At 52.8% G+C, this 22707-nt stretch overlaps 2 protein-coding genes across 3 annotated transcripts; both read left to right on the forward strand.

The window, feature by feature from the left end:
• The first annotated feature begins 213 nt into the window (after positions 1 to 213).
• LOC140125781 (transmembrane protein 272-like) lies at positions 214 to 11011 on the forward strand. The gene is made up of 5 exons (XM_072144648.1): positions 214 to 324; positions 578 to 704; positions 1269 to 1319; positions 2520 to 2717; positions 10009 to 11011. The coding sequence occupies exons 2-5, from the start codon at positions 626 to 628 to the stop codon at positions 10212 to 10214; spliced, it is 534 nt and encodes a 177-aa protein (XP_072000749.1). The 5' UTR covers positions 214 to 324; positions 578 to 625; the 3' UTR covers positions 10215 to 11011.
• A 5176-nt stretch (positions 11012 to 16187) lies between these two features.
• LAMTOR4 (late endosomal/lysosomal adaptor, MAPK and MTOR activator 4) lies at positions 16188 to 17247 on the forward strand. Of its 2 annotated transcripts, none has more exons than XM_072144650.1 (4): positions 16188 to 16297; positions 16596 to 16676; positions 16753 to 16867; positions 16966 to 17247. In XM_072144650.1, the coding sequence occupies exons 1-4, from the start codon at positions 16199 to 16201 to the stop codon at positions 17061 to 17063; spliced, it is 393 nt and encodes a 130-aa protein (XP_072000751.1). In that variant the 5' UTR covers positions 16188 to 16198; the 3' UTR covers positions 17064 to 17247. The 2 variants fall into 2 exon arrangements, with proteins under 2 accessions (XP_072000751.1, XP_072000752.1); XM_072144651.1 differs by lacking the exon at positions 16188 to 16297 and adding an exon at positions 16335 to 16492.
• The last annotated feature ends 5460 nt before the right edge of the window (positions 17248 to 22707 follow it).

Raw genomic sequence — 22707 nt, forward strand, 5'->3', positions numbered from 1 at the left:
TAGAAGTAGATACACTGCTCAGTAGACAATATCACACAGGATAAGTTTGGATACACAGTGCAGGAGGCAGCACAACACACAAGAGCATTAGATACACCCGCTCACTAGTGCGCAGTCCTGGGAGATGACGTTATATTGGGGTTTTTCGGCTAGGCTGTCGGTATCACACACACAATCTCTCGATCACTTCCTGTCACACTCTTGTGCAGAGGAAGTTCATATCAGATGATGGATATCTTGTGGTCAGTTACTTTCTGCTTCAGTTGCGCAGCAATAGACCCCGTGTCCCCAGCTCCTCCATCCGACATATATCGCCCCGTTCTGGTGAGCTCCCCGTTTCTTATCATCTGGGACATCTCTGGGACTTACGGGGCTGGGGGAGGGATCAGAAGATGGTGGCATCTTCTCAGATATGGTCACCAGTGCACATCCTGAGGAGAGGGGGTAGATGGTGGTGATCGGGAGCAACTCACAGTCATGGCACCATCATATGAAAGTAGGGGGCGATATAACTACTGCAGACCACAGGAGACCTACAAGCATTAGAGATGTCCTCGTGTCCTGTGCTCTGTCCTAGGTTCTCCTAGTGTAAAGAAGTTCTCAAAGAAGTTCTGTCGCCGCTTACATGGACGGCACAATGGACAATCCGCGCAATCCCCTGCTGGGCATCGTACAGGAGTCATTCCTGCCAAAGAGTGTATCAAGTAAGTGTATATTTCAGCTGACCAAGGGGTCCCATAGAGAGAAGGCTGAGGTGCCCACCTGGCATCATTGACAGATACTTCGTGTAGACATTAATAAAAACGTGTATTCCTAAAGACTGAAAAGTGCTAGTCAGGTGATAGATACCAATTTTCAAACTGAGGGTTACATAATGCTTATTGATGCCTTCAAAGGCCCAATATCATCCCTAACCTCATCGCAATGGACCTTCTCTTTATTGCCCCACCACCCCAACTGAAAACACTTTACTCACTGCACTTCCACTCCAACCGTAATACACTCATCACCAGATCGCCAATTTGACCAGGTCCTGCTTGTGGGCCACACTACATAAGGGCCCTGAGTTTGACATATCTGATGTTGTAGACAAGAACTTTGTAGGTTAACCACCTTCGAGGAGGACACAAGAGAGGTCACCAGTGAACTATGAAGTTGATGGCACAATTTTTGGGTCCATATCAATGTCTTGACCGTAATCGTAATATGGCTCTGGGGGCCATAGCCCATGGTTGGTGCTAATGCATGACCCCTGTTTCTTCCCACAGTTGCTCTGAAGATCATCTTGGTTGGCATCAATATTGCCAGTATCGCTATCGGTAAGTCCATTTTAGGTTATTATGGTTCACCAACTTAAAAGTGAATGTCTATAGTGGTAAGACTACCCAAAATATTATGATCACAGTACCATTAATCTGGGTGAATAGGGCAAAAAAAAGTGTTCAATAATCCTGCAGTGCCCCTGAAGGATAACTGAGGCATTACATTGTGGACTCCAGTGAGAAGTACTATTTGTAGATAAGTGATTCAAGACCCGAGACGTTCTGCATAGTTCCAGATATAGGGGCACATTTACTTACAGTCAGTCACGATCCCGCGGCACGTTGTCCGATGAGGATTCGGGTCTGCCAGGATTCACTAAGGTCCGTACGCCCGATATCCTGCATGTGTCGCTGCTGGACCGAGGTCTGCCGGAGTTCACCTTCTTCTTCCCGGTGCATGTGAGTGCTGATCTTGCGACACAATTCTTTTTTTAAATTCCGCGGTTTGTCCAAATCGGGTTGTCCAACGGCCACGCCCCCCGATTTCTGTCGCGGCGCCGATGTGCCACAATCCGATCGCATGCGCCAAAACCCTGGGCAATTCAGCGCAAAGCGGCGCAAAACTGAAATATTCGGGAAAACCCCATGGAGTCGTTTCCGACCCTTAGTAAATGTGCCCCATAATGGACTCACTATGGATGATGATCCATATATTTATGGATGGCTACCTCCTTCTTCTGTTGTTTTAATGAGCAGAGGCCACAGAGGTCAGACAGACAGATTGCAACCTGGCCCAGGTTCAATGCGAGAACTAACAGGCCATGTATGAGGCAATCACTAATTTTGGACATCTCATTATTGCTTCATCTCTTTGGTTGTCCCCCTTTACCTACTGTGCAGGACGACCAGGTGGCCACCTCTTGGCTTAGTCTTGGTTTTGGTAATAGCAGATATGAGACAACAGAATGGTAGAGACAAGAGGACAGCACCAAGGTGTAGGTCAGGCCAAGACGATGATCTTGATGAAAGGTCTGGGAACAGGCCAAGGAGGGTGTTCCTTGGTCTTCATGTGACCACGCAAGCGATGGATGTGCTCAGTGTTACACCAATCTGTATGACACCAATCTTACGCATCCATGTGGTGGTCACCATTGCCTCTTACAAGAAGGGTTGGACTTGGCTGCATGGATCCGAACAGAAATGTGACGTTGGATTTGACCATAAACATTATCATATTGTATATTTTTTTGTTCCCAGGAGCGATCTACTTCAACGACTGCCCCGGGCAGTACCTCATCCCCTACTATCTCATCATTTCAGGGGTGGCTGCTCTCCTGTTCCTCTCCATGACCTGCCTACCCTGTGTAGATGAGGACCAGGTCACATCGGTCAATCTTACCACCCTTTGCGCTCAGAGTTTCATCCTCCTATTCCTCTTTGTCTTCTTTATAGTAGGTAAGTTGTAACTCGGGTAACATGGGACCCCCGTCGGTTGGGGAAAAGGGCGAGAAAGGGGTTAAATAATACTTATTCCCAAGATGCAATGCAACAGACAGGACTGAAAAGGTGTGGACATAGATGCACAGGACCAAGGTGTATACTGCTGCCAATTATGTAAGGTTATAACAAACACAGGTATTACAGCAGGTGGTGCAGGCTATTCCTGCAGGGTAGCAGAGGTATTATAGCAGGTGGTGCAGGCTATTCCTGCAGGGTAGCAGAGGTATTATAGCAGGTGGTGCAGGTTATTCCTGCAGGGTAGCAGAGGTATTATAGCAGGTGGTGCAGGTTATTCCTGGAGGATAGCACAGGTATTACAGCAGGTGGTGCAGGTTATTCCTGGAGGATAGCACAGGTATTACAGCAGGTGGTGCAGGTTATTCCTGGAGGATAGCACAGGTATTACAGCAGGTGGTGCAGGTTATTCCTGGAGGATAGCACAGGTATTACAGCAGGTGGTACAGGTTATTCCTGGAGGATAGCACAGGTATTACAGCAGGTGGTGCAGGTTATTCCTGGAGGATAGCACAGGTATTACAGCAAGTGGTGCAGGCTATTCCTGGAGGATAGCACAGGTATTACAGCAAGTGGTGCAGGCTATTCCTAGAGGGTAGCACAGGTATTACAGCAGGTGGTGCAGGTTATTCCTGGAGGGTAGCACAGGTATTACAGCAGGTGGTGCAGACTATTACTGGAGGATAGCACAGGTATTACAGCAGGTGGTGTAGGCTATTCCTAGAGGATAGCACAGGTATTACAGCAGGTAGTGCCGGCTATTCCTAGAGGATAGCACAGGTATTACAGCAGGTAGTGCAGGTTATTCCTGGAGGATAGCACAGGTATTACAGCAGGTGGTGCAGGCTATTCCTGGAGGATAGCAGAGGTATTACAGCAGGTGGTGCAGGCTATTCCTGGAGGGTAGCAGAGGTATTACAGCAGGTGGTGCAAACTATTCATGGAGGATAGCACAGGTATTACAGCAGGTGGTGCAGGCTATTCCTAGAGGGTAGCACAGGTATTACAGCAGGTGGTGCAGGTTATTCCAGGAGGGTAGCACAGGTATTACAGCAGGTAGTGCAGGCTATTCCTGGAGGATAGCACAGGTATTACAGCAGGTAGTGCAGGTTATTCCTGGAGGATAGCACAGGTATTACAGCAGGTGGTGCCGGCTATTCCTGCAGAGTAGCACAGGTATTACAGCAGGTGGTGCAGGTTATTCCTGGAGGATAGCACAGGTATTACAGCAGGTGGTGCAGGCTATTCCTGGAGGATAGCACAGGTATTACAGCAGGTGGTACAGGTTATTCCTGGAGGATAGCACAGGTATTACAGCAGGTGGTGCAGGCTATTCCTGGAGGGTAGCAGAGGTATTACAGCAGGTGGTGCAGGCTATTCCTGGAGGATAGCACAGGTATTACAGCAGGGGGTGCAGGGTATTCCTGGAGGGTAGCAGAGGTATTACAGCAGGTGGTGCAAACTATTCCTGGAGGATAGCACAGGTATTACAGCAGGTGGTGCAGGCTATTCCTGGAGGGTAGCACAGGTATTACAGCAGGTGGTGCAGGCTATTCCTGGAGGGTAGCAGAGGTATTACAGCAGGTAGTGCAGGCTATTCCTGGAGGATAGCACAGGTATTACAGCAGGTGGTGCAGGCTATTCCTGGAGGATAGCACAGGTATTACAGCAGGGGATGCAGGCTATTCCTGGAGGGTAGCACAGGTATTACAGCAGGTAGTGCAGGCTATTCCTGGAGGATAGCACAGGTATTACAGCAGGTGGTGCAGGCTATTCCTGGAGGATAGCACAGGTATTACAGCAGGTAGTGCAGGTTATTCCTGGAGGGTATCACAGGTATTACAGCAGGTAGTGCCGGCTATTCCTGGAGGGTAGCAGAGGTATTACAGCAGGTGGTGCAGGTTATTCCTGGAGGATAGCACAGGTATTACAGCAGGGGGTGCAGGCTATTCCTGGAGGATAGCACAGGTATTACAGCAGGGGGTGCAGGCTATTCCTGCAGAGTAGCACAGGTATTACAGCAGGTGGTGCAGGTTATTCCAGGAGGATAGCACAGGTATTACAGCAGGTGGTACAGGTTATTCCTGGAGGATAGCACAGGTATTACAGCAGGTGGTGCAGGCTATTCCTGGAGGGTAGCAGAGGTATTACAGCAGGTGGTGCAGGCTATTCCTGGAGGATAGCACAGGTATTACAGCAGGGGGTGCAGGGTATTCCTGGAGGGTAGCAGAGGTATTACAGCAGGTGGTGCAAACTATTCCTGGAGGATAGCACAGGTATTACAGCAGGTGGTGCAGGCTATTCCTGGAGGGTAGCACAGGTATTACAGCAGGTGGTGCAGGCTATTCCTGGAGGGTAGCAGAGGTATTACAGCAGGTAGTGCAGGCTATTCCTGGAGGATAGCACAGGTATTACAGCAGGTGGTGCAGGCTATTCCTGGAGGATAGCACAGGTATTACAGCAGGGGATGCAGGCTATTCCTGGAGGGTAGCACAGGTATTACAGCAGGTAGTGCAGGCTATTCCTGGAGGATAGCACAGGTATTACAGCAGGTGGTGCAGGCTATTCCTGGAGGATAGCACAGGTATTACAGCAGGTAGTGCAGGTTATTCCTGGAGGGTATCACAGGTATTACAGCAGGTAGTGCCGGCTATTCCTGGAGGGTAGCAGAGGTATTACAGCAGGTGGTGCAGGTTATTCCTGGAGGATAGCACAGGTATTACAGCAGGGGGTGCAGGCTATTCCTGGAGGATAGCACAGGTATTACAGCAGGGGGTGCAGGCTATTCCTGCAGAGTAGCACAGGTATTACAGCAGGTGGTGCAGGTTATTCCAGGAGGATAGCACAGGTATTACAGCAGGTGGTGCAGGTTATTCCTGGAGGATAGCACAGGTATTACAGCGGGTGGTACAGGTTATTCCTGGAGGATAGCACAGGTATTACAGCAGGTGGTGCAGGCTATTCCTGGAGGGTAGCAGAGGTATTACAGCAGGTGGTGCAGGTTATTCCTGGAGGATAGCACAGGTATTACAGCAGGGGGTGCAGGCTATTCCTGGAGGATAGCACAGGTATTACAGCAGGGGGTGCAGGCTATTCCTGCAGAGTAGCACAGGTATTACAGCAGGTGGTGCAGGTTATTCCAGGAGGATAGCACAGGTATTACAGCAGGTGGTGCAGGTTATTCCTGGAGGATAGCACAGGTATTACAGCGGGTGGTACAGGTTATTCCTGGAGGATAGCACAGGTATTACAGCAGGTGGTGCAGGCTATTCCTGGAGGGTAGCAGAGGTATTACAGCAGGGGGTGCAGGTTATTCCTGGTGGATAGCAGAGGTATTACAGCGGGTGGTACAGGTTATTCCTGGAGGATAGCACAGGTATTACAGCAGGGGGTGCAGGCTATTCCTGGAGGATAGCACAGGTATTACAGCAGGTGGTGCAGGTTATTCCTGGAGGATAGCACAGGTATTACAGCAGGTGGTGCAGGTTATTCCTGGAGGATAGCAGAGGTATTACAGCAGGTGGTGCAGGCTATTCCTGGAGGGTAGCAGAGGTATTACAGCAGGTGGTGCAGGTTATTCCTGGTGGATAGCATAGGTATTACAGCAGGGGGTGCAGGTTATTCCTGGAGGATAGCACAGGTATTACAGCAGGTGGTGCAGGCTATTCCTGGAGGATAGCACAGGTATTACAGCAGGGGGTGCAGGTTATTCCTGGAGGATAGCACAGGTATTACAGCAGGTGGTGCAGGTTATTCCTGAAGGATAGCAGAGGTATTACAGCAGGTGGTGCAGGTTATTCCTGGTGGATAGCACAGGTATTACAGCAGGTGGTGCAGACTATTCCTGGAGGGAAGCAGAGGTATTACAGCAGGTGGTGCAGGTTATTCCTGGAGGATAGCACAGGTATTACAGCGGGTGGTACAGGTTATTCCTGGAGGATAGCACAGGTATTACACCAGGGGGTGCAGGCTATTCCTGGAGGATAGCAGAGTTATTACAGCAGGTGGTGCAGGTTATTCCTGGTGGATAGCACAGGTATTACAGCAGGGGGTGCAGGTTATTCCTGGAGGATAGCACAGGTATTACAGCAGGGGGTGCAGGCTATTCCTGGAGGATAGCACAGGTATTACAGCAGGGGGTGCAGGCTATTCCTGGAGGATAGCACAGGTATTACAGCAGGTGGTGCAGGTTATTCCTGGAGGATAGCACAGGTATTACAGCAGGTGGTGCAGGTTATTCCTGGAGGATAGCAGAGGTATTACAGCAGGTGGTGCAGACTATTCCTGGAGGATAGCAGAGGTATTACAGCAGGTGGTGCAGACTATTCCTGGAGCATAGCACAGGTATTACAGCAGGTAGTGCAGGTTATTCCTGGAGGGTAGCAGAGGTATTACAGCAGGGGGTGCAGGCTATTCCTGGAGGATAGCACAGGTATTACAGCGGGTGGTGCATGTTATTCCTGGTGGATAGCAGAGGTATTACATCAGGTGGTGCAGGTTATTCCTGGAGGGTAGCAGAGGTATTACAGCAGGGGGTGCAGGCTATTCCTGGAGGATAGCACAGGTATTACAGCGGGTGGCAGGTTATTCCTGGAGGATAGCACAGGTATTACAGCAGGTGGTGCAGGTTATTCCTGGTGGATAGCACAGGTATTACACCAGGGGGTGCAGGCTATTCCTGGAGGGTAGCAGAGGTATTACAGCAGGGGGTGCAGACTATTCCTGGAGGATAGCACAGGTATTACAGCAGGGGGTGCAGGCTATTCCTGGAGGGTAGCAGAGGTATTACAGCAGGTGGTGCAGGCTATTCCTGGAGGGTAGCACAGGTATTACAGCAGGTGGTGCAGGCTATTCCTGGAGGGAAGCAGAGGTATTACAGCAGGTGGTGCAGGCTATTCCTGGAGGGTAGCACAGGTATTACAGCAGGTGGTGCAGGCTATTCCTGGAGGGAAGCAGAGGTATTACAGCAGGTAGTGCAGGCTATTCCAGGAGGATAGCACAAGTATTACAGCAGGTGGTGCAGGCTATTCCTGGAGGGTAGCACAGGTATTACAGCAGGTGGTGCAGGCTATTCCTGGAGGGTAGCAGAGGTATTACAGCAGGTGGTGCAGGCTATTCCTGGAGGATAGCACAGGTATTACAGCAGGGGGTGCAGGTTATTCCTGGAGGATAGCACAGGTATTACAGCAGGTGGTGTAGGTTATTCCTGGAGGGTAGCACAGGTATTACAGCAAGGGGTGCAGGCTATTCCTGGAGGGTAGCAGAGGTATTACAGCAGGTGGTGCAGGCTATTCCTGGAGGTTAGCAGAGGTATTACAGCAGAGGGTGCAGGTTATTCCTGGAGGGTAGCAGAGGTATTACAGCAGGGGGTGCAGGCTATTCCTGGAGGGTAGCACAGGTATTACAGCAGGTGGTGCAGGCTATTCCTGGAGGTTAGCAGAGGTATTACAGCAGAGGGTGCAGGTTATTCCTGGAGGATAGCACAGGTATTACAGCAGGTGGTTCAGGCTATTCCTGGAGGGTAGCAGAGGTATTACAGCAGGTGGTGCAGGCTATTCCTGGAGGATAGCACAGGTATTACAGCAGGGGGTGCAGGCTATTCCTGGAGGATAGCACAGGTATTACAGCAGGTGGTGCAGGTTATTCCTGGAGGATAGCAGAGGTATTACAGCAGGTGGTGCAGGCTATTCCTGGAGGGTAGCACAGGTATTACAGCAGGTGGTGCAGGCTATTCCTGGAGGGAAGCAGAGGTATTACAGCAGGTGGTGCAGACTATTCCTGGAGGATAGCACAGGTATTACAGCAGGTGGTGCAGGTTATTCCTGGAGGATAGCACAGGTATTACAGCAGGTGGTGCAGGCTATTCCTGGAGGATAGCACAGGTATTACAGCAGGGGGTGCAGGCTATTCCTGGAGGGTAGCAGAGGTATTACAGCAGGTGGTGCAGGCTATTCCTGGAGGGTAGCACAGGTATTACAGCAGGTGGTGCAGGCTATTCCTGGAGGGAAGCAGAGGTATTACAGCAGGTGGTGCAGACTATTCCTGGAGGATAGCACAGGTATTACAGCAGGTGGTGCAGGCTATTCCTGGAGGGTAGCACAGGTATTACAGCAGGTGGTGCAGGCTATTCCTGGAGGGAAGCAGAGGTATTACAGCAGGTAGTGCAGGCTATTCCTGGAGGATAGCACAGGTATTACAGCGGGTGGTGCAGACTATTCCTGGAGGGTAGTACAGGTATTACAGCAGGTGGTGTAGGTTATTCCTGGAGGGTAGCAGAGGTATTACAGCAGATAGTGCAGGCTATTCCTGGAGGATAGCACAGGTATTACAGCAGGTGGTGCAGGCTATTCCTGGAGGGTAGCACAGGTATTACAGCAGGTGGTGCAGGCTATTCCTGGAGGGTAGCAGAGGTATTACAGCAGGTGGTGCAGGCTATTCCTGGAGGATAGCACAGGTATTACAGCAGGTGGTGCAGGTTATTCCTGGAGGATAGCAGAGGTATTACAGCAGGTGGTGCAGGCTATTCCTGGAGGGTAGCACAGGTATTACAGCAGGTGGTGCAGGCTATTCCTGGAGGGTAGCAGAGGTATTACAGCAGGTGGTGCAGGCTATTCCTGGAGGATAGCACAGGTATTACAGCAGGTGGTGTAGGTTATTCCTGGAGGGTAGCAGAGGTATTACAGCAGGTGGTGCAGGTTATTCCTGGAGGATAGCAGAGGTATTACAGCAGGTGGTGCAGGCTATTCCTGGAGGGTAGCACAGGTATTACAGCAGGTGGTGCAGGCTATTCCTGGAGGGTAGCAGAGGTATTACAGCAGGTGGTGCAGGCTATTCCTGGAGGATAGCACAGGTCTTACAGCAGGTGGTGTAGGTTATTCCTGGAGGGTAGCACAGGTATTACAGCAAGGGGTGCAGGCTATTCCTGGAGGGTAGCAGAGGTATTACAGCAGGTGGTGCAGGCTATTCCTGGAGGGTAGCAGAGGTATTACATTATTCAAACTTAACTTGTAAATCCATGTGTTTAGGATTTTCTAGAATATAAAATGGGCCGCACATTTCTGTCACCAATGATGGGAGTACACACCAGAACGCGCCTGAGTGCGCGCGGGATTGTGTCGCGGTGTGTACAGTGCAGCCACACACTACACTAGCACAGACACTACATACATACCCGCAGTGTAGCAGTGCTGGGGTGACTCGGCCCCTGTTCACACTCTCTCCTCTCGTGCAGGCAATGTCTGGGTGTATTCTCTATCCCGGGAATCCTGGGACGATCCCTCCAGCCAGAAGCGATGTCACCGGGTGCTGTACCTTTACGCCTTCTGGACAATCACCCTGTGCCACCTCTGCTTCGCCGTCCTGCTGTGCACCTACCTCTGCCTGCTGCTGGGCCTCCTCATCCTGAAACGCTCCATTTTCGGCAATCGAAGCACCTAACCCCACCCCTCCCCCCCAGAGAACACGTCTGCCCCTGGCACCCCCTATTATCCCCTAATGTCATAGGGGGTCTCTATGGGTGTTCCCTATAAAGAAGCTGTGACCACCAGGGGGGTAACAGGTGTCTCCTCTGACTGCTGGTACTGGGGGAGGGGGCACTGGATACAATTTTTGGGGTCTATTCACATAAAGTGGTAGCTGCATTATTGGGGTGACTCGGACCCCACTACTATTCAGGGCACATCCTCTACATCAGAAGTAAAAAATAGCGTGCCTTGCAAATACCCCATATCCCCCACTGTATACTTACCTCTGGCGCTCCCCGCAGTCCCTCTTCTCCCCGGGGCTCCAGGTTTTTCCAGCAGCTTCTCTGGGGCGAGTCTAAGCGCTCTTCCCAAGCACACACCATGGCGCGCCCCATTACATCAAAGTGTGTACGTCCAGGCAGAGCGCAGAGACGCGCCCCGTGCCGCAGAGAAGCTGCTGGGAGAAGAACTTAGAGCCGTGGGAAGAAGAGGAGCTGCAGGGAGCGCCGGAGGTAAGTATAGAGTTTCTGTTTTGTATGTTCTTTTGGCCGCAGCTTGGGACTGGATGTTCCCCGTCCTGGCGGTTGTGGATCGCTGCTCTACATCCAAAGGCCCAGGACTGCTGATCCAAAGTAGACTATATACCCTAAATACAGGTCATGTGACCTGTACACTGAGACCAGACTGTACCTGTCCAGCGCCACCTGCTGCTCTGCCCCATCTCCTGCAGGTCTACGCTACACGGTGATACTAATAAACTGAATTACTGGAGATCAAGAATCAAGCGTCATCTCTATAACCTCATGAAAGACACTTATGGGGGGCTGTGGGTGTCAGTGTTACGGGGGGGGGGGGGCTATCTGCGGGTGTCAGTGTTAAGGGGGGCTGCTGGTGCTATGGATGTCAGTGTTATGGGGGGCTGTGGGTGTCAGTGTTAAGGGGGGCTGCTGGTGCTATGGATGTCAGGGTTATGGGGGGCTGTGGGTGTCGGTGTTTTTGGGGGCTGTGGGTGTCAGTGTTATGGGGCCTGTGGGTGTCTGTGTTATGGGGAGCTGTGGGTGTCTGTGTTTTTGGGGGCTGTGGGTGTCAGTCTTATGGGGGCTGTGGGTGTCGGTGTTATTGGGGGCTGTGGGTGTTAGGGTTATGGGGGCTGTGGGTGTCAGTGTTATGGGGGGGCTGTGGGTATCAGTGTTATGGGGGGGCTGTGGGTGTCAGTGTTATGGGGGCTGTGGGTGTCTGTGTTATGGGGGCTGTGGGTGTCTGTGTTATGGGGGCTGTGGGTGTCTGTGTTATGGGGGCTGTGGGTGTCTGTGTTATGGGGGGCTGTGGGTGTCAGTGTTATGGGGGGCTGTGGGTGTCAGTGTTATGGGGGGCAGTGGGTGTCAGTGTTATGGGGGCAGTGGGTGTCAGTGTTATGGGGGCAGTGGGTGTCAGTGTTATGGGGGCAGTAGGGTGTCGGTGTTATGGGGGCTGTGGGTGTCAGTGTTATGGGGGCTGCGGGTGTCAGTGTTAAGGGGGGCTGCTGGTGCTATGGATGTCAGTGTTATGGGGGGCTGTGGGTGTCAGTGTTAAGGGGGGCTGCTGGTGCTATGGATGTCAGGGTTATGGGGGGCTGTGGGTGTCGGTGTTTTTGGGGGCTGTGGGTGTCAGTGTTATGGGGCCTGTGGGTGTCTGTGTTATGGGGAGCTGTGGGTGTCTGTGTTTTTGGGGGCTGTGGGTGTCAGTCTTATGGGGGCTGTGGGTGTCGGTGTTATTGGGGGCTGTGGGTGTTAGGGTTATGGGGGCTGTGGGTGTCAGTGTTATGGGGGGGCTGTGGGTATCAGTGTTATGGGGGGGCTGTGGGTGTCAGTGTTATGGGGGCTGTGGGTGTCTGTGTTATGGGGGCTGTGGGTGTCTGTGTTATGGGGGCTGTGGGTGTCTGTGTTATGGGGGCTGTGGGTGTCGGTGTTATGGGGGCTGTGGGTGTCGGTGTTATGGGGGCTGTGGGTGTCTGTGTTATGGGGGGCTGTGGGTGTCAGTGTTAATGTGGCTGTGGGTGTCATGGGGGGGCTGTGGATGTCAGTGTTATGGGGGCTGTGGGTGTCCGTGTTATGGGGGCTGTGGATGTCAGTGTTATGGGGGCTGTGGGTGTCAGTGTTATGGGGGCTGTGGATGTCAGTGTTATGGGGGCTGTGGGTGTCAGTGTTATGGGGGCTGTGGATGTCAGTGTTATGGGGGCTGTGGATGTCAGTGTTATGGGGGCTGTGGGTGTCAGTGTTATGGGGGGCTGTGGGTGTCAGTGTTATGGGGGGCTGTGGGTGTCAGTGTTATGGGGGGCTGTGGGTGTCAGTGTTATGGGGGCTGTGGGTGTCAGTGTTATGGGGGGCTGTGGATGTCAGTGTTATGGGGGCTGTGGATGTCAGTGTTATGGGGGGCTGTGGGTGTCAGTGTTATGGGGGGCTGTGGGTGTCAGTGTTATGGGGGGCTGTGGGTGTCGGTGTTATGGGGGGGCTGTGGGTGTCAGTGTTATGGGGGGGCTGTGGGTGTCAGTGTTATGGGGGCTGTGGGTGTCAGTGTTATGGGGGCTGTGGGTGTCAGTGTTATGGGGGCTGTGGGTGTCAGTGTTATGGGGGGGCTGTGGGTGTCAGTGTTATGGGGGGGCTGTGGGTGTCAGTGTTATGGGGGGCTGTGGGTGTCAGTGTTATGGGGGGCTGTGGGTGTCAGTGTTATGGGGGGCTGTGGGTGTCGGTGTTATGGGGGGCTGTGGGTGTCAGTGTTATGGGGCTGTGGGTGTCAGTGTTATGGGGGGCTGTGGGTGTCAGTGTTATGGGGGGCTGTGGGTGTCAGTGTTATGGGGGGCTGTGGGTGTCAGTGTTATGGGGGGCTGTGGGTGTCAGTGTTATGGGGGCAGTGGGTGTCAGTGTTATGGGGGCAGTGGGTGTCAGTGTTATGGGGGCAGTGGGTGTCAGTGTTATGGGGGCAGTAGGGTGTCGGTGTTATGGGGGCTGTGGGTGTCAGTGTTATGGGGGCTGCGGGTGTCAGTGTTATGGGGGGCTGCGGGTGTCAGTGTTATGGGGGGCTGCGGGTGTCAGTGTTATGGGGGGCTGCGGGTGTCAGTGTTATGGGGGGCTGTGGGTGTCAGTGTTATGGGGGGCTGCGGGTGCCAGTGTTAATGCGGCTGTGGGTGTCAGTGTTATGGGGGGCTGTGGTTGTCAGTGTTATGGGGGGCTGCGGGTGTCAGTGTTATGGGGGGCTGCGGGTGTCAGTGTTATGGGGGGCTGCGGGTGTCAGTGTTATGGGGGGCTGCGGGTGTCAGTGTTATGGGGGGCTGCGGGTGTCAGTGTTATGGGGGGCTGTGGGTGCCAGTGTTAATGTGGCTGTGGTTGTCAGTGTTATGGGGGGCTGTGGGTGTCAGTGTTATGGGGGGCTGCGGGTGTCAGTGTTATGGGGGGCTGCGGGTGTCAGTGTTATGGGGGCTGTGGGTGTCAGTGTTATGGGGGCTGTGGGTGTCAGTGTTATGGGGGGCTGTGGGTGTCAGTGTTATGGGGGCTGTGGGTGCCAGTGTTAATGTGGCTGTGGTTGTCAGTGTTATGGGGGGCTGTGGGTGTCAGTGTTATGGGGGGGCTGTGGGTGTCAGTGTTATTGGGGGCTGTGGGTGCCAGTGTTATGAGGGCTGTGGATGTCAGTGTTATGGGGGTCTGTGGGTGTCAGTGTTATGGGGGGCTGTGGGTGTCGGTGTTATTGGGGGCTGTGGGTGCCAGTGTTATGAGGGCTGTGGGTGTCAGTGTTATGGGGGGCTGTGGGTGTCAGTGTTATGGGGGGCTGTGGGTGTCAGTGTTATGGGGGGGCTATGGGTGTCGGTGTTATTGGGGGCTGTGGGTGCCAGTGTTATGAGGGCTGTGGGTGTCAGTGTTATGGGGGGGCTGTGGGTGTCAGTGTTATGGGGCATCTGTGGCGGTCACTGGATAAATAAGTTCAGGTAGACCCATTCAAATTAGTTTATACTTACAATGTAATATACTAGTTTGTCTGTGAAATATTAGCAGTCGATGGGAAATTACAATATTACCTATGTCTCCGCAACTGTAGCCATAACGGGTGATGGGGGGCTGCGGTGTTATGGGGGCTGTGGGTGTCAGTGTTATGGGGGCTCCGGGTGTCAGTGTTATGGGGGGCTGCGGGTGTCAGTGTTATGGGGGGCTGCGGGTGTCAGTGTTATGGGGGGCTGTGGGTGTCAGTGTTATGGGGGCTGTGGGTGTCAGTGTTATGGGAGGCTGTGGGTGCCAGTGTTATGGGGGCTGTGGGTGTCAGTGTTATGGGGGCTGTGGGTGTCAGTGTTATGGGGGCTGTGGGTGTCAGTGTTATGGGGGCTGTGGGTGTCAGTGTTATGGGGGCTGCGGGTGCCAGTGTTAATGCGGCTGTGGGTGTCAGTGTTATGGGGGGCTGTGGTTGTCAGTGTTATGGGGGGCTGCGGGTGTCAGTGTTATGGGGGGCTGCGGGTGTCAGTGTTATGGGGGGCTGCGGGTGTCAGTGTTATGGGGGGCTGCGGGTGTCAGTGTTATGGGGGGCTGCGGGTGTCAGTGTTATGGGGGGCTGTGGGTGCCAGTGTTAATGTGGCTGTGGTTGTCAGTGTTATGGGGGGCTGTGGGTGTCAGTGTTATGGGGGGCTGCGGGTGTCAGTGTTATGGGGGGCTGCGGGTGTCAGTGTTATGGGGGCTGTGGGTGTCAGTGTTATGGGGGGCTGTGGGTGTCAGTGTTATGGGGGCTGTGGGTGCCAGTGTTAATGTGGCTGTGGTTGTCAGTGTTATGGGGGGCTGTGGGTGTCAGTGTTATGGGGGGGCTGTGGGTGTCAGTGTTATTGGGGGCTGTGGGTGCCAGTGTTATGAGGGCTGTGGATGTCAGTGTTATGGGGTCTGTGGGTGTCAGTGTTATGGGGGGCTGCGGGTGTCAGTGTTATGGGGGGCTGTGGGTGTCAGTGTTATGGGGGGCTGCGGGTGTCAGTGTTATGGGGGCTGTGGGTGTCAGTGTTATGGGGGGCTGCGGGTGTCAGTGTTATGGGGGGCTGTGGTTGTCTGTGTTATGGGGGCTGTGGGTGTCTGTGTTATGGGGGGCTGTGGGTGTCAGTGTTATGGGGGGCTGTGGGTGTCAGTGTTATGGGGGGCTGTGGGTGTCAGTGTTATGGGGGGGCTGTGGGTGTCAGTGTTATTGGGGGCTGTGGGTGCCAGTGTTATGAGGGCTGTGGATGTCAGTGTTATGGGGGTCTGTGGGTGTCAGTGTTATGGGGGGCTGTGGGTGTCGGTGTTATTGGGGGCTGTGGGTGCCAGTGTTATGAGGGCTGTGGGTGTCAGTGTTATGGGGGGCTGTGGGTGTCAGTGTTATGGGGGGCTGTGGGTGTCAGTGTTATGGGGGGCTGTGGGTGTCAGTGTTATGGGGGGGCTATGGGTGTCGGTGTTATTGGGGGCTGTGGGTGCCAGTGTTATGAGGGCTGTGGGTGTCAGTGTTATGGGGGGGCTGTGGGTGTCAGTGTTATGGGGCATCTGTGGCGGTCACTGGATAAATAAGTTCAGGTAGACCCATTCAAATTAGTTTATACTTACAATGTAATATACTAGTTTGTCTGTGAAATATTAGCAGTCGATGGGAAATTACAATATTACCTATGTCTCCGCAACAGTAGCCATAACGGGTGAGCTTAGTACCTCAGTCTCTAACCATCTCAGACTACACTAATATGGCCGACGCCTCAACGTACAGACAATAGCCAAACATTCTGTAACCGGACACATTCATCATGTTACACTGCAGCCTCTGATGTACAGGAAAGCAGGTAACGAGAGCCAATCCGCGATGTTGTTTGTGGCTAGTCATAAGATTGACAGTTTCGTGAGCGAATCAGAATGCGGAGCAAAGTCATGTGAAACGCCGGTGATTTCTACAGAGGCGAAGTTTATCTTTGATTGACAGTCAATCCGGCCAGTCATGTGTCGCCTTTTCTGGGACCGGCCTATAGAAAGCGGAGGTGGGCGGGGCTGTTTATACAAGAGGAGGAAGAAGTCGGGAGTAGAAGCTGCAGCGATGGTGGGTGATGGTGGTATCGTGTATAATGGATGTATCAGGGCGGGGGAGGGGGTCACGTTATAGACACTTTCATGGCTTTGTTTCTGTTGACGACCATTGAAAAGGTCATGAAGATTGTCACTCAGCTTTACAGAGACCCTGAGCAACTTCTAAGCCTCAATAGTTACATCTTATTCCAGTTACTGCTTATATGATGCAAGTATCAGTCTTCACTGCAGTTTAACATTGTGCTCGTGCATCAGGTGGCTCAGGATGAGCAGTTTAAGCCCTAACCCCTTGTGCCCCTCTTATCCCGCAGACCTCCACCCTCACACAGGGTCTCGAGCGGATCCCGGATCAGTTGGGATACCTGGTGATGAGTGAGGACGGCGTGCTGGCGGTAAGTTTGGCGCCTGGTTGGCGTTCACGCGTTCCGTGCCCCGTCTGCTGGTAACCGGAGTGTGTTCCCTCCCCAGAGCGCGGGCGACCTGGAGAACGACGAGCGATTGGCCGGCGTGATCCGCGAGATGGTGACCACTGCCTGCGGCTTCACCATATTGGGGGATCAGGTCCCATTCAAGAGGATGAGCAGTGAGTAACTAGTTAAAGTCTTAAAGGGGCGGTCTACAATGGCTGCTAACGCATAGCAATAACCGATGAGGGTAATCCGCTCCTTGTCTCTTCTGCAGTTGTATTCGGTGAGCACTCCTACCTAGTCACCATCTCTGGACAGAAGATATACGTGGTAAAGCGGCACAACGTGGTGCGGGAGCCAATCAGCGTATAGCCGCCGACACACTGCGACAAATCTGCAGCTTTTGGACTTGTTACTTAGAGAAGGAAGTAAATCTTGGGGGCTCATCCGGGATGTAACCAGGCTCCGCCCACTGGGAGGGAAGGGGAGATGTTTAATGTTTATGTTGCCTTTATATATAAAGTTTATTAAAATTTTCTAGTGTTCAACCCCTTCACCATCTGTTCCATAAAGTTCTTGTCTCGTGTTACTGTGGCTCTGAGTATGAGTCCCTGAAGCTGCGGCAGTCTCTTCCCAGTGTAGCAGCTGATAAGAGAACAGTAGCTAGGATGCAGTAGTCCTCCCAATCATGGTGGTAGCGCAGGGGGAGGGTCAGGAGGACGTCCGCTTATACTGGAGAGTGACATTGTAAGCAGAGTGTGACAGCAGCCGGTGGAAAGCTGCCGTATAGCATGCGGCCGATGAGATAAATGAGAATCAACAGCTGTGGATAAAATTTTAGGAGGGCATAAAGGCTATTTTGTATGTATATATTTGCAGTGCCACGCAAAGCAGCAGTAGGACGCTCAGTTGACATGGCAGGGGTAACATTGCAGTAGGGTGCACAGTTGCCATGGCAGGGGTAACGTTGCAGTAGGGCGCACAGTTGCCATGGCAGGGTAAAGTTGCAGTAGGGCGCACAATTGCCATGGCAGGGGTAAAGTTGCAGTAGGGCGCACAGTTGACATGGCAGGGGTAACGTTGCAGTAGGGCGCATAGTTGCCATGGCAGGGGTAACGTTGCAGTAGGGCGCACAGTTGCCATGGCAGGAGTAACATTGCAGTAGGGTGCACAGTTGATCTACCAGGGGTAAAGTTGCAGTAGGGCGCACAGTTGCCATGGCAGGGGTAAAGTTGCAGTAGGGCGCACAGTTGATCTACCAGGGGTAAAGTTGCAGTAGGGTGCACAGTTGATCTACCAGGGGTAAAGTTGCAGTAGGGTGCACAGTTGATCTACCAGGGGTAAAGTTGCAGTAGGGCGCACAGTTGACACGGCAGGGGTAAAGTTGCAGTAGGGCGCACAGTGTCCACGGCAGGGGTAACGTTGCAGTAGGGCGCACAGTTGCCATGGCAGGAGTAACGTTGCAGTAGGGCGCACAGTTGCCATGGCAGGGCTAACGTTGCAGTAGGGCGCACAGTTGACATGGCAGGGGTAAAGTTGCAGTAGGGTGCACAGTTGATCTACCAGGGGTAAAGTTGCAGTAGGGCGCACAGTTGATCTACTAGGGGTAACGTTGCAGTAGGGCGCACAGTTGACACGGCAGGGGTAACGTTGCAGTAGGGCGCACAGTTGACACGGCAGGGGTAACGTTGCAGTAGGGCGCACAGTTGACACGGCAGGGGTAACGTTGCAGTAGGGCGCACAGTTGACACGGCAGGGGTAACGTTGCAGTAGGGCGCACAGTTGACACGGCAGGGGTAACGTTGCAGTAGGGCGCACAGTTGACACGGCAGGGGTAAAATTGCAGTAGGGCGCACAGTGTCCACGGCAGGGGTAACGTTGCAGTAGGGCGCACAGTTGCCATGGCAGGAGTAACGTTGCAGTAGGGCGCACAGTTGCCATGGCAGGGCTAACGTTGCAGTAGGGCGCACAGTTGACATGGCAGGGCTAACGTTGCAGTAGGGCGCACAGTTGCCATGGCAGGGCTAACGTTGCAGTAGGGCGCACAGTTGCCATGGCAGGGCTAACGTTGCAGTAGGGCGCACAGTTGCCATGGCATGGGTAAAGTTGCAGTAGGGTGCACAGTTGATCTACCAGGGGTAAAGTTGCAGTAGGGCGCACAGTTGATCTACTAGGGGTAACGTTGCAGTAGGGCGCACAGTTGACACGGCAGGGGTAACGTTGCAGCAGGGCGCATGGTTGACGCGGCAAGGGTAAAGTTGCAGTAGGGCGCACAGTTGACACGGCGGGGGTAAAGTTGCAGTAGGGCGCACAGTTGACACGGCAGGGGTAACGTTGCAGCAGGGCGCATGGTTGACACGGCGGGGGTAAAGTTGCAGTAGGGCGCACAGTTGACACGGCGGGGGTAAAGTTGCAGTAGGGCGCACAGTTGACACGGCGGGGGTAAAGTTGCAGTAGGGCGCACAGTTGACACGGCAGGGTTAACGTTGCAGCAGGGCGCATGGTTGACGCGGCAAGGGTAAAGTTGCAGTAGGGCGCACGGTTGACGCGGCGGGGGTAAAGTTGCAGTAGGGCGCACGGTTGCCACGGCGGGGGTAAAGTTGCAGTAAGGCGCACAGTTGACACGGCGGGGGTAAAGTTGCAGGGTGGGAATGTGTTATAAATAATACCAGGAGACATTTCTTGGAGTCGGAGTTCTGTATTTTGTTCAAAATAAATTATAAAACACAAAATAAAGTGCAACAAATCAAAATACAACATCAAATAAAAACTTCCAGTGTGAACAGCAGCTGAGGGCTCACAGAAAGCGCTCAAGTATTGGCAGGAATTGTTGGGGTGATAAGTGCAGTTTGGGGAGGCGGGAATCCCCCTCATGTTGGCGAGTGAGCAATGTAACACGAGCGGCTGCGCTGCCCCAACCCCCCCCCCCCCCCCAGACATCCGTAATAACACATGGAATGTTCCAGCACCACCAATAAAATAATCACATCATTCCGCTATGGGCGGAGTTACCAAATCTTCAAAATTCCTCCCTTTTTTGATCCATGTGAACCCAAGGCTCTGGTAGTCGGGTACAAAGGGGAGGGGCTCTCCCCCTCTCGCTGCGAGTGTCACAGATTGGTTAGAGGTCATTGGGGATGACTGAACACAGTGTATAAAGCCGAAACTAAGTGCGAGTGGAGCTTCCCTTTAATGTTAATTCATGCGGCGATGACCTTTGACCTGTAACTTTTGGGTGTCACATGACACACGTCTATACATTTATCCCTATTATGCTTTTGGTCCATTTTACAATAGAAGGAAGCAGTGATCCCTACACCAACTACAGCTAATGGGAGAGGAGCAGGGATCCCTACACCCACTACATCTAATGGGAGAGGAGCAGGGATCCCTACACCCACTACATCTAATGGGAGAGGAGCCGGGATCACTACAGCTAATGGGAGAGGAGCCGTGATCCCTACAATCACTACAGCTAATGGGAGAGGAGCCATGATCCCTACATTCACTACAGCTATTGGGAGAGAAGCCATGATCCCTATACCCACTACAGCTAATGGGAGAGGAGCCGTGATCCCTACACCCACTACAGCTAATGGGAGAGGAGCCGTGATCCCTACACCCACTACAGCTAATGGGAGAGGAGCCATGATCCCTACATTCACTACAGCTATTGGGAGAGAAGCCATGATCCCTACACCCACTACAGCTAATGGGAGAGGAGCCGTGATCCCTACACCCACTACAGCTAATGGGAGAGGAGCCGTGATCCCTACACCCACTACAGCTAATGGGAGAGGAGCCATGATCCCTACATTCACTACAGCTATTGGGAGAGAAGCCGTGATCCCTACACCCACTACAGCTAATGGGAGAGGAGCCGTGATCCCTACACCCACTACAGCTAATGGGAGAGGAGCAGGGATCCCTACACCCACTACAGCTATTGGGAGAGAAGCCATGATCCCTACACCCACTACAGCTAATGGGAGAGGAGCCATGATCCCTACATTCACTACAGCTAACGGGAGAGGAGCAGGGATCCCTACACCCACTACAGCTATTGGGAGAGAAGCCATGATCCCTACACTTAACTACAGCTAATATGGGGGGGGGGGGGCATCCCCAAACGGACTACAGCAAATAGGTGGCCTGTGATCTCTACACCCACTACAGCTAATGAGAGAGAACTGATTCCTACACTCCCTACAGATATTGGGTGGGCAGTGATCCCTGCACTTGCTCCAATCTAATAAGGGGACAGAGATCACTTCTCCCGCAATATCCAGTAAGTGCCTCAACTTGCAGTCTGTGGCATAGTAAGGATCAAGGAATCAACTGAGAGTGTCCAGTGTAGGGAGCAGTGATCCCTCCACTCAGTGGAGAGATTGTACCAAACAATCATTCATCAGTCCCTCTGCTTAAAGCATCCAGTGTAGGGAGCAACAGTCCTTCTGCCTACAGCATCCAGTGTAGGGAGCAACAGTCCCTCTGCCTACAGCATCCAGTGTAGGGAGCAACAGTCCCTCTGCCTACAGCATCCAGTGTAGGGAGCAACAGTCCCTCTGCCTACAGCATCCAGTGTAGGGAGCAACAGTCCTTCTGCCTACAACATCCAGTGTAGGGAGCAACAGTCCCTCTGCCTACAGCATCCAGTGTAGAGAGCAACAGTCCCTCTGCCTTGCAGCATGAAGTGTAGGGAGCTGCAGTCCCAGAATCCAGTGTAGGGAGCAGCAGTCCCTGTGCCTGCAGTGTAGGGAGCGTCAGTCACTATTAGCAGTGTCCTGCAGCACAGAGCAGGAGCAGTGGTCCCTGTGGTGGGCTCTTTAGTCACCAACACTCTACATAAAATATCCACTGCCATGTACCTAATAGTAAAGGACCCTTTATAAGGTCCTCGTGCTTCATGAAGGTTCACTATCCCCGCCACAGTAATCACAGGAAACATCAGGCTGGACATCCCCTTTAAATCCAGCTGTCAGGACCCTCCTGTATCCTCTGAGCTGTAGGGGGGGGGGGGGAGGTAATACTTGAGGGGCCCCAGGTTAGGATTATACACAACACAGAGCAAAAAAAGGGAAACTGTCAGCAGTTACGACCCTCACAACACCTAACAGCTCCACCTAGAGGGCGAGGAGAGCAACGCAGATAAGTCTGGAGCGGTCGCCTTCCATGTCACCTGCCTGAGAAATCCACAATTATATGTCCACACTGCTCTCTCCTGCCCCCAGCTACCTGCTGACAGTTTCCCTTTCATTATAGTTTAAGGCAGAACTTCCCTTTTAAATACTGGCACACATAGAACCAACCACGGCTGAGGTCACTATGAGGCGTCGTTACATATCACTACTGCAAATATAGGCAAAAAAACAAGCTCCCACAGTTCTGGGGCGGCTTAAAGGGAATGTGTCAGCAGCCAGCAGTGGAGAGGTGAGTAATCATACCTCACACTGCTGTGTTCTGTGCTGCCAGTCCCTGGAGAGATGTGTCATCATACCTCTGTGTATGTTGTTAGTAGCAGCAGGACTGTGAAATACGGATTCATGTATCGGGAGTGTAAATTTTGAGGATGCGTCCTCGCACTGCTGTGAGTAGCTCTACTTGTTGTACACTACAGCCAGCACTGTGGAGCAGCATAATATGCAAGGAGCTAAGAGCACAGCTGTGTGAGGACACACACACACACAGGCGGGATGATACAGCTCTACACGGCAGCCTGACACATCCCTTTAAATGCAGAGGTGCAGTACAGCCCCACAACCAGCAGGTGGGGCCCACAATCTAACGACATAATCTAGGTCTCTATGGTTTTGGCATTGATCAGCTGCACAGGATCACCCTCACTCCCGGCCCCTCGTACCTTTAAATCAATTTATAATCCATTAATCACCTTTAAATCCTATTTAAAAAAAAATTAATAAAACCTAAAACCTGACCTGTCACATTAAAAGGAGTGGGAGCGCCCCTGCCATAAGTAAGTGCCCCCCAGTGCTATGGAGTGTCCTATGGTAGCGCC

Source organism: Engystomops pustulosus, chromosome 4, assembly GCF_040894005.1.
Source record: "Engystomops pustulosus chromosome 4, aEngPut4.maternal, whole genome shotgun sequence".
NCBI lineage: Eukaryota > Metazoa > Chordata > Amphibia > Anura > Leptodactylidae > Engystomops > Engystomops pustulosus.